Source organism: Ooceraea biroi, chromosome 9 (assembly GCF_003672135.1).
Source record: "Ooceraea biroi isolate clonal line C1 chromosome 9, Obir_v5.4, whole genome shotgun sequence".
NCBI classification, from domain to species: Eukaryota; Metazoa; Arthropoda; class Insecta; order Hymenoptera; family Formicidae; genus Ooceraea; species Ooceraea biroi.
In genome coordinates this window covers 14603093-14615243 of record NC_039514.1, presented here as the reverse complement: position 1 = coordinate 14615243, position 12151 = coordinate 14603093, and the positions used below count along the sequence as shown (strand labels likewise).

The following is a 12151-nucleotide window of genomic DNA, read 5'->3' as shown; positions in this document are numbered from 1 at the left end:
TTATAATATAAATCAAGATATGTATAAACTCAGAAAGTAGAATAATTAAATGGTCGCTCTAATTACATATGGAATAATGCAAAAGTTGGCATACTGTTTCTGTGGACTCGCGGAGCAGATAGACGACTTTGTCACGGAATTATCCGAAGGCTGAACCGTGAAAGCAGTGCGCAGTGATTAACATAATTAACGGTGCAATGCGAAATGTAGGATTTGCGTCGACCAAAAGATAGTCTTGCTTTGCGATTCACATTTATGCAATTGAATATTAAAATATTTCCTCGATGCAACTTCTTTCTTTTCTGCTCAAGTTAAAGTACAAGTTGTGAAAGTAATTTGCATTTTACTTCCAAAAAATAACAAAAAAACGGTTACGCAAAGTATTTCTCTTTGAAGTGCTTTCTTTGTACCCATTTTTATAAAGAGACCAGTTTTGCGAGAAGCGCCTTGTTATAATATAATTTGAAATATTAATTTTTTTCCAATTATTGCAGAATATTGCAATAACGACATAGTACCATTATCACGTCATTCTTTATCAATGAATAAAATAATTTTATGTCACTTATTACAATATGTTATCATAAACAATCATATTCAAAGTGACAAGTCTGTTGCAGTTTTATAAATACGGGCTCAAATGCTTTTTCAACATTTCTGGAGCGACATTCGTTTCACGGATTCCCAATTCCGATTGGGAACTCTTGCCGAATAGTGATGAATCGGACCATTCGGTCAAGTTTCATAAAGGCTAAACTTTCAAATTCCGATGAGTTATTACAATCCGCCAAAATGTCAAATGTCCTAGGACAAGTGAGCAAAAAGGTAACCCGAGTTCAAAAGTGCGTAGCAGTCGACCTATGGCCACGAATAGTTTCGTTTACAATCTCGCGCTTGCCTTTATTGCAGACAACAGCACATTTGATACGCTCGATACTGCCATCAATCGCGAGACTGTGAAAGCTACATATTACAAAAAAATAAAAAAACCGTGAACCACAATAAATTAGAGCTCGTTTAAATCAGTCAGTCTGTCCGACGGAGCACTCCTGTAACAAATTGCTGCAATTACTGCGCAATTCAACGAATTGCCGCGATTAATCGTTGCCTACCATTTACGGTTGACTTTATCGTCTTGAATAGAACTGTCGTGCAATTTCAGGAGCATAAAGTTGTCCACTAGATTTAGATTTTTATTTATTTGTAACCGCCCACGCACGCGAGGACAAACGGAGCCGATAAATTGTTGCGGTTGCGGATTTTTCTATCTCCACAAACCTTCCCGCATCTCTCGCGAGCGTTAATTCTTATGCCGCAGTCGCTTTCGGCTTGCATTGTTACAAAGATACCGAATTGTTTCCACACACATTCTTATTCTCGCACTTTTTTGTCTTTGGTCTCATAATTATTCTAGCAGCATCTTCTTTCGTACGACTGTAATGTATAATCTTACATTATCTTTTCGTTTTACTTCAGGTTATCTCTGCAGCCTCTGTAGCGTTCTTTGCGATAAGGAAAAAGAGAGCTCCTCTAATTAATAGCGAGATTAATATTCCGATATTTTTAATTAACGCCATCCAGATATTGGAGCGCAAAGATCCCTTTATCTCACTCTTTATCTCACTTTAAATATTGATAGAACTGTTAATTTAGCACACTCCAAGGTAAATTTATTAAGGAGCAATATTTCTTAAAATTGCAAGGACACATATTTTTATGTGAAAATAATGAAGAAGAACGCGACTCCAGTCTCTCATGAAACGATTTCTATCTTTCGAGATTTCCAGCGAAATTATGTGCAATTTTGCATTTCCCGCACGAGCTAATTTATCATATAAGCGCATGCTATAATTTCCCTGACAGTAATATGAATAACATATGAAAAGAAGTATTTGGATTAAGGAATGATCTATTATAACCGGCAAAATGGCTGAACCAAATCTTCTTACGAGGCAGGTAATGTCCTCTTTAGTTGAAATGAGTTATATGATAAGTATGATATATCAGACACACAACCCTCTTCACGTTGGCAATGGAATAGAATTCTTCTCCCCTGCCTTCCACAATTCCGTAATATCAGATAGCAACAGACGCTTCCCCTTGCGTGCTAGAGATTTGTTAGGAAGAGAACGGCAAATACGGTTATTATATATATAAAAGAAAGGGAAACGAGCATTGTCTCGTACGGATTTGTTACGTGTTTGTAGCGGATAGCAAAGTGTTCGTTGGTCCCTTCGCGAAGGGAACTGATAACAAACCAAAATAATCAGTAAGAGTTTACGATCCGTTGATCGATACGTTAAGCGACTCACATATCTTTGAGATATATGTGTTACACGCCACATTTTTTCAAGATCTCCTGTGGGTGCGTTGCGTTTGTTGCAAAAGAGACGCGTTTCTTCGTTAACAAGAAAATGACGGCAGGTTGGAAGCCAATTACGGGAATCAGTGAGGATACATTCTTGTTTCTTGAAGCTTTTTCACGACGCGACGTTAACAGCAGCAAGCATTTCCTCGTTTTCAAAGATACTGTTGATTTCCCGGTCTTTTGTTTCACGTTTCTTGAAAGTGAAACCGTCTGGAGTACGCACAAATGCGAGGAAGACGACGGGAATGCGCGCGAGAGAAAGAAAAATAAATAAGTAACTGTGAGATAAAATAACGGAGGGAAATTTGTGAAATGTCCTATCGAATTGTCTCCGACCTGACATCATAAATGTTTATTAAACGAGAAAAAGAGTCTTTTTTTATGCATAATTTTGATGTCCCGTTTAATACAAATCATCCATTTGGTATTTTATATGAAACGTAGTAGTAATATCGAGTTTGTACCTACTTCTGTTTAATTAATCAAATTGCGTTTCGTTATCATCGATATCAGGATAACGTAACGTTTATCTCGCTGAGATATTAATATAAATTAAATAAGAGTTGTGGTACATTTGCGCTGCGTTGTATCTTCATTCTCGGGCATGCCGATAATATCCGTGTTAATATTCAGTGATGGGAGTGATAAAGGATTTACCACATAGTTGTAAGTTACACTTAAGATTACAACCATAAGTACACTACGAGATTGAGTAGCAGCCGGCGGATAAGAATAATTGCGAGAGTTAACATATTTCGTCGATATTCTTATGCCTTGCGTGCAAAAATTCTGATACGATTAATACATTAAAGATTTATTATTGATTTTTAATATTCATGTAAAATTATAACATATCGAGTTTTTAATAAAAATGATAGATTGATTTCAGGGAAAGAACGGCTTCTATCTGACCACACTTAAATAATGCGCGGACTAATTATACAATGGTTACATAACATGCAACGCGATGACAGAACAATGTAATTGTTTCATTACTTTCTGCTAAGAATAATAATATAATAACGTTTTTCACGTTGAACGTCAAGCACGTACAATACGTCATTACGCCAGCGTAAAATTTATGTTGTCTCTGATATGTTCAAGTGATTTTAAGCGCGGACAAACTCACCACTTTTATTGGTTATTCATTTCCGATTGAGCTTACGGATGACGTTTAATTTTCGCGTGACCCAGCCATTTAAAGCAACACATTGTTGTTTTTACTGGACGTAATATTTCGCTAACGACATCGGAGGAAATTACATTGAGATATGTGTCACGCACGCGGTTCTGTGTGTCTCGTTATTTTAATTTTGTACGTTGCAACGCGTGCGAGTCCTCTATACATCAATGCAACGCAGGTAAAATTGCTGTTGCTTTTAGCGCAATTAAGTACAACAAAAATTTAAATACGACTTAACGGATTTAAAATGGCACGTCTTGAACATCATGTTTTTTCAATGCTTTAAAAGTGTCCTAAGTTCTCCGCATTTAATTCCATTTTGGCATACTTCGGCCAAGTTAAACTTTTCGATGAAGCGACCTAATTAAATCGTTCCTCTTTCTACAACTTTCTCAGTTTAATATGCGATATCTTTCTAAACAATCCGCAAATTCAAGATTGATTAAAGTAAAGACTTTCACAAGTTGTGTGTGTGTGTGGATAAAGGCGCAAAGTTTTATCTGTTTGCGTCTCTGAGATTTAATTTGACTTTAGAAATTTATTTAATATCTCAAAATCCCGAAATTTTCAATTTTAGTTGGATAAAAAATATTACCTCATAATATTCATTATGCTAAAAAAGATCGACTCGGAATAATTAATCACTAAAGAAATTTTCTATAATATATTTTTGAGTAAAACCATTTTATACTACTAATTGTAAGTAAATGTACATGTATATCGATTTTATATTTCGGCTAATGAATTTTATCATTACAGAATTTATCTGGATTGCTTTTGTAAATGATCGCAACGTTCCCTTCTTCTTTAATTTTTAAATTCTCGGCGAATTAAAACTCCGAGTTAGTATCTTTAAACCAGAAGTCGCAGGAGACTTGTAATTGCTTCGTCACGATTTGCTCTTTAAATATGCATTTAGCCAGAAAAGAATTGAAACTGATTTCACGGAGTTTAACAGAGAGTTTAATGAGAAACTGTATACTTGAAAGTGCCTTGGGAGTAATTAAAAGTCCTAACGAATGCTTGCTGGGAACGCAGGATGGATTAAGTACATCTCGATCCGATTTGGGTACAAACTATTTCGAATAAATTGTGTATTTCGAAATAACTATAGATTGTAATTATCTAATATCCTGATGTATAAAAGAGCGATATCAAGATACAACTGCATATACCACTGTAATGTGTGTATATGCACATATTACATAAATGTATCAAAATAATAATAATATTAAATAAAATTCCCACGTATTAAAAATTGCAGAGTATTTTCCGTAAAAAAATATTTTTTATATAAACGATGCACTATAATACTTCTTTTATTTTGCGCATCATTATGCATTTGGAAAACATAATTCGCGTAATGAAAACAAAAATCATAAGCACACGTATTTATAATAAAATATGTAACGAAACTACTGTAACATGAAAGCGCCGAAAAATCTTTAAAAAATTTAGGATTTGCAGCGTAAAAAGATTATATCAGGACATGTTTCAAATGATAATTCGTGATAAAAAATACAGTTTCCTTTTTTTTATGTAACGTTATGTAACGTATCGTATAATTTTATTAAATTAAAATCATCTTCTAAATTTCAAATGCAGGAAAGAGAAATGACATCCGACGAATACAAAACGCAATATCATTCATCAAACAATCGATAACTATTACAAACAGACCTCCGTAAATTCATGTATATGGACGTGGCGGATATTTATGGCAGTTTTATTCGATGCCAAAAATTTAGTTTCAATAGCCTCACACATACGCACCTTTATCATAAATCCCGTACAGGCAAGATATGAGGATTCCAGGCATTCTACCGCTTCCCCTCCGCTATTTGGTAGTTCAGCGCAAATCTGAAAGCAATACCTTTCATTTTAACATCAAAATATCGATTATTTTCACATTATGATATATAGAACAAATTGACAATGGAAAGATTGCCTGAAAAAATGTGTATAAATCGCACATTTTCGTTTTACATTCGAATTTCCCGAATGGTTTTCAGCTGCGGGAGAGAAGATTGGACCGTCCAGCATCCGATTCGTGCGTCATCTACGAATGATATTCGCGATTTATTGGACAGAGCACGACACAACGTACTTGGGACGTGATGAAGTAAGGCAAACGTCGGCTTTGGCTTTACACATAAATGCACTTAGGTATCGCGCATCGGCTACCAGTCACAGCAATTATCCATTATGTCGAGCCGTATTAAGAGGAGCGCGGATGTACGAGATACATCACACATATACAAATTCGCAGTAAATCACCGCGAGCGATGAATGCAGAGAGAGAGAGAGAGAGAGAGAGGGAGGGAGAGAGGGAGAGAGCTAAAACCGAAGCGAGAGGAACCGTCGCATCCTGTCTGTTTTCTCTTATTATTTATAAGCGTTTGTACACCATCATCAGAATAATTCACGATTCATGGTCAGGGGCCGAGACTGCGAGTTGTGCATACGTTTTGTGAATTATGCAGAATCCATCCCCGCATTACCGCTACATGTAAATTCAATCATAGATGCTAAAGGCGAGTAAACGGCGAAAAAAGCAACCATTTGCGATGAAAGATTAAACTAAACAAACATCCGAACCGATAATGCTATGAAAAGTTCAAAGGTTACGTGAAATAAAACCCGCGAGATAATAATATTGTCGGTTAGTTGTTTATTAGAAAATTTTCACTTGCAGCTAGTCCGAACATAGAAATTTAATTAAAAGTTTGATTATCAAGATACCTGATGTTGACAGCTAGCAAAATAGTAATCAATGCTGAATTGTCTTCTTAAAATGTTTCAACAAAATATATTTTGTTAAAGAGAAATCTACAAAACAGTTTCCTATAAAATTCTAAATAAAAAAAGATTTAATAATGCTACGCCGTAAAATATTTAAAAATCTGTTTTTCAAAGAAAAGAAACTAATCTTTTCTCGAAACATGTGGTAAAATAAAATATTTTCTTGCAGTAAATTGTCTGATTTTTGCGTTTTATTAGAGAGATGATTTTAGGAATTATCTGAATATCAGCGAATCTGAACGCGTGTAAGGTCTCCTGACAAAATTACAAAAGCTACTGCAAAATTCATATGTTATCACAAGCACTTAATTTTGTCGCTTTCGGTATACACTGTTTTCCGTCATCCATCGCATCTCTTTCTCTCTCTCTCTCTCTCTCTCTCTCTCTCTGTACTAAGGAAGGCTGTCTCTTGCAGTAATATTTCATAAAATTTCCAGCTTTTATTACGCGATGATATAAATTTTACTGTCACATGTAGAGCGAAGAATAAATGAACGCCTGCAGTACACCGGTTCCTTGTTGACGTTACAAGCTATTCATCATACCTACGAAAGTTGGCTTATTAGCATTATTATAAGAGAGCTCAAGTCAAACACAAATATATCATAAACAAAGTGTTTCACACTGACAGCTTTCATGAGCACTTGGGAGAAACGTTCGTAATAACACAATTTTAATAAAAACTGAAACTTAATGTCATAAATTTCTTAAAAATTAATAAAGATTGTGGAAAATGTTTTTCATGCAGAAATCTGAGAAAGAATATTATTAAAATATAAAAATTAAAAAATCTATAGTGTGTGTACGTATATATGTAGTGTGTGCAACATAGATCGTTCAAATGCTTCACAAAAAGATATCTCGATAAAATATTATCCAGAAATTATAATTATAAAATATATAAAAACCACAGGTGTTTTAGAGCATGAGAAAAACAGAGAAAAATATTACAATCCTGATCTAATTTTATATATTATTTCTATACGTGATATAAAATTTATAAAATATTTATAAAATCTATAGTAAATTTATATATGCAATATTTAATTAAAATATTAATTTTAATTTGAATTGGTAAAATATAACAAAACCATTTTTTCGTACGATGATAAATCTTTATATATTTTTGTCAAAAATAATTAAATTTGATAAAAAATAAATCTAACTACATTATTAGTATAAATCTGTTAGTTAATCATCTTGGATATCATCTTCGAAAAATAAAAATTAGTGCCGATCGAGTAACAAATCGTCTAATTAGAAAACTTTCTAACTCACAAAATTACATTTTACAGGAACTGTTCTAAACGATGCAAAATCTCAAGATAAGTTGACCAAAATAAATATCTCAATTTTGTAAAAAATTGACGTTAGAAGGCTTTCTAATTAGGCCGACGAAATTAAACTTATATGTATAAAATCTCTACGTATTACTTTACGACCATCGATAAACTAGTATACTTCAACACGATTGCTACTAAATCCATATACCATATGAAGATAACAAGAAATAGAGCCTGGTGGCGCATTCTTGCGCGTTCCCCGTGCTTTGACAAGAGAGCAAACCAAGGCAGACCAACAGGCAGATACAGGCAGACAACAATAAGAGGAGCAAGAGGAAGCAAGTGCTGTCACGTGTTGCGTGTTTATATATTGATTTATTCAAGTATTTCACAACGACATAAATCAATCAATCTTCGATCTCGCGCATACGGAGGTAAGGAAATTTATATTTCACGGATAAAAGAATCCAACAAGGTAAAACATGATAATAACGAATGACGAAATAAATGTACAGTAGCGGAAAACAAACGAAGAGATTCTATTCTGCAGGATAACACGCAGTATGAGTGATTCCGATGACGACGGTTCCGACAGTAGTAACGATTTCACTGGTATCACTCCGAAGGACGAGCTGACAGCGAGCTTCTTCCAGATAAAACCAGTGACAAAGTCCAAGCTCAAGGTAGACTCAAAGAGTGGCAGTGAGGAGAGCAGCGACGACGACAATTTCACGAGTGTTCCTGAGAATGGCATCGAGCTGTTCTCGGAAGTGGTGAGGAATCTAGAAGCCACGCAGAGGTTCCATGTCAACAATCAGGAGTCCGAGCAGCACTCGTCCAAGGACGATGCTGCGCAGGTCAAGAAAGTCAAGACTGAAAAGAAGCGTAGAGACATATCTGATGAGATAAACGCGGTTTTACTGCAAGGAGAAAGTGGAGCTTTCCACAAGGATGATGAAGACACGGATGACGATGTACAGGAACCAGAAGATGTTAAACGGCCAGACGATTATTCCATACCTAAGGAAGGTGTAAAGATAACTCTGCCAGGCACGAGTATGATCTTCAAGAAAAAGCCAGGAAAGAAGGAATCGGACCTAGCTGCGATTCTACGAAGGAAACTGAAGGCCAATCAGATAATAGTAGAGAAAACGGCTCGGGTGTGTTGGCTAGCATATGGATTCTACCTGAACTGCCAAGCAAATGACCCTGAAACGATGGCAACAGCGATCTCCCTTATGTCGATAAAGGATTACCCAAAAAAGAATTTTGATTTGACATATCTAGCAAAGTTTACAAGGTGGTTCAGGAATGTATTCACAATAGAATCCAGTCATGGTGAAGTTATCATAAATAAGGAAACACTGTTAAAAAGTATAGAGGAGAAAAAGATTCACAATTATAGGGAATTAGTAATATTGTATGTGGCAATACTGAGAGGTATTGGTTTACATTGTCGCTTAGTAGTATCTCTCAACCCACCGCCTGTAAAACTGTTCAACGAGCTACTGCCTAAAGCTAACACAGCTAAGAAAAACAATGGAACTAAGAAAACTGCCAAAGAAACGAAGCCAGATACTAAGAAACCAAATTCAAAGAAAGATCTCACAAATAGCAGCGCGATTCCGAATAGCAAAAGTGCGCAGAGAATTGCTAATCTAGAAGCGAAGAAGAAGGCCGCGGAAATTCTCCGTTCCAAGTATTCATATGATAAAAAGCGTAAAGACAGGTTAGATAAGGATAAGGAATTAGATAAGGAAGATACAAGCGTCCAAAGTGCTTCCACCTCGAAGAATGTGAAAGCAGCTTCCACAAGTTCAAGTAAAGCAGCTACCACTTTATCCTCGAAACGTTTAAGGTCCAGTAAGGCACATAATGTCGCAACGAAACGAGAGAATGATATTGGTTCAGAAGGTAATCGATCTAAAGCGAGTCGTTCCAAAAGACGATCTCGAAGCAGTAGCTCCAGCTCGAGTTCAGGAGAGGAAAAGGAAAAATCATCCAACAAATCAAAACGGAAACGTGCTGACAAGGAGACAGTTGTTAAATCCAGAGGGAAAAATGTGAAAAAGGAAGAAGCGACGGATGACGAAGAAGATGACAATAATGACAAATTGAAAAAGAGACAAGATGTATGGGTCGAAGTGTATGTGGAATCCAAAAATAGTTGGATATGTGTAAATGTATTAGATCCCAATGTAGACTGCGTGGCTGAAATATACGTGAGTATACTCTATAAGAAAGCATCTAACTTGCACGATCCTTTACAAAACAATTTTTTTTATTTAATTATATAATTATAATATTAATAATAATAATTTTTATTTAATTATAGTGTGTGCATGTAATGTTTCAGAAAAAAGCGAGTAAGCCAGTATTATACGTAATAGCATATAACTCGGAGAGGCTAATAAAGGATGTCACAAGACGCTATTGCCCGCGGTGGCTTTCTGTTACGCGTAAACAGCGCATTGACGAGAAATGGTGGACCGAAACGTTAAGTTACTGGTTGGAAAGAGAGACTGCCATGTCCAGACAGGAAGATGAATTGCTTCTGCAAAAGTATATTTCTCTTTTGTCACTTATATGTTTTACATTGTCGATACATCGAGATGCAATTGTTAAAAGCGAGTAAAATAATGCAATTGTGACAAAGCACAACCATTTCCACAGGGAATTGGAACAGCCGCTGCCGAAAACCATTAGCGAATGCAAAGGACATCCCTTGTACGTGCTGGTCAGGCATTTACTCAAATATGAAGCCCTGTACCCACCGGATTGCGTACCGCTCGGGCATTTGAAAACCGGCGAAGCGATCTACTCGCGATACTGCGTACACACGCTGTGCTCGCGGGAAACCTGGCTGAAGAAGGCTCGAGTAGTTAAGCCGAAACAAGATCCCTACAAGATAGTCAAGGCACTGCCAAAATATGACAAGGTAAAGTTGCACTAATAGTATCTCTCAACCCACCGCCTGTAAAAATGTTCAACGAGTTATTGCCTAAGGCTAAGAAAAATTAAGAAAACTGTCAAAGAATTGAAGCCAGATACTAAAAAAACAGATTCAAAGAAAGATCTCGCAAATAGCGCAATTCCGAGTAGCAAGAGTGCGCGGAGAATTGCTAATCTAGAAAGAGAAAAGAAGAAAGCTGCGCTTCCTTGTTCGAAATCGATTTACAAACACATTTTACCGCGAAGCTGTTATTTGCCTGAGAAAGACTGAGAAACAAAAATTTTGCGCAGCTTTCAGGTATGCGGCTGAAGGACTCTGCGCTAGAACTGTTTGGAGAATGGCAAACCATGGACTACGAGCCGCCAGAGGCTAAGAACGGCATTGTGCCTCGCAATGAATACGGAAATGTGGATTTGTTTAAGAAATGTATGCTTCCGAAGGGCACAGTACACATAAATCGTAAGTATATCGTATTCGTCTATCTCCGATATTTTAATTGTAATATTTTTCTCAAAATGTTGTTTATTCCACTGGTTTATATTATATTAAAGAAATTAAGAAACAAAAATGCAGTATCGCAGTGCATTATGTAACAAACGAATCCTCTCACAGTTCCAGGATTGAATCGCATCGCCCGAAAATTGAACATAGATTGCGCGACCGCTGTGGTGGGTTTCAATTTCGGTTGTATGGGCGCCGTGCCAGCCACTGAAGGCTTTGTTGTATGCGCCGAATACGAAGACACGTTACGAGACGCTTGGGAAGCGGAGCAATACGAGGCAGCTAAACGCGCCACCGAGAAAAGGGAGAAAAGGATTTACGGCAATTGGAAAAAGCTCATTAAGGGTTTGCTCATTAGAGAGAAGCTGGCACAAAAGTACGAGTTTCAGGAAGACTCGAAGCAGTCGGAGCAGTCGAACAAACGTCCAAAGCAACGAAAAACCATTGTAAAAAAATCCAAGACGTGATACAGCATATCATGAAGTATCAGATTACGTCTCGCCCCCTGATGAAGCGGATTAAAATGTTAAAATGTCGAAACGAGAATTAAAGTGACAGAAAATGCGGCTTCAAACTTCTTACCCAATAACCAAACTTGATAACATACTTTAATGTTTATACAGATCACATGTCTGATACCAACAATATCAAGTTAAGCTTCATTCCCAAAATTAAATAACGTTTGGTATTTATAGCCCGATTTGTTTGAATATTGTATAATTGATTGTGCTGTGAACATTTTTTGTATGAATTAAATTATTTTTGTAATACGCCGTGTAGTATGTTTCTGTAAAAAAATTCCCTTATGACAATGAAAAACATTGTAATACTGTCATGTACATATGTAGATATATATTGTGAGTTTTATAAGTATAAAAATAATTTTATAACGTACATATGTGCAAAGAAAAAATTTGGAATCATCCTGTTGCTTTAGTATATTAAATAATAAATAAATGTAGCTTTTTAGTACATTTACTAAATAATATAAACTACGTAATATATAAATATTAAATTCTTTATAAATATAAATATTGAATCAATAAATATTAAATAATATA

The 12151-nt window shown here is 35.9% G+C and overlaps 1 protein-coding gene and 1 long non-coding RNA gene across 5 annotated transcripts; one reads left to right on the top strand and one right to left on the bottom strand.

The window, feature by feature from the left end:
- Nucleotides 1–326: 326 nt before the first annotated feature.
- LOC105276028 lies at nt 327–7074 on the bottom strand. The gene is made up of 2 exons (XR_893333.3): nt 5525–7074; nt 327–5411 (listed from the first exon to the last, which is right to left on the bottom strand). It is a non-coding gene; the product is annotated as an uncharacterized LOC105276028 (long non-coding RNA).
- An 836-nt stretch (nt 7075–7910) lies between these two features.
- LOC105276022 (DNA repair protein complementing XP-C cells homolog) lies at nt 7911–11860 on the top strand. 4 transcript variants are annotated; one of them, XM_026972245.1, is made up of 6 exons: nt 7911–8070; nt 8187–9858; nt 9993–10198; nt 10310–10574; nt 10880–11048; nt 11202–11860. In XM_026972245.1, the coding sequence occupies exons 2-6, from the start codon at nt 8200–8202 to the stop codon at nt 11555–11557; spliced, it is 2655 nt and encodes an 884-aa protein (XP_026828046.1). In that variant the 5' UTR covers nt 7911–8070; nt 8187–8199; the 3' UTR covers nt 11558–11860. The 4 variants fall into 4 exon arrangements, with proteins under 4 accessions (XP_026828046.1, XP_026828044.1, XP_026828047.1 ...); XM_026972243.1 differs by having other exon boundaries at nt 9972–10198; XM_026972244.1 differs by having other exon boundaries at nt 7914–8070; nt 8152–9858; nt 9972–10198.
- Nucleotides 11861–12151: the final 291 nt, after the last annotated feature.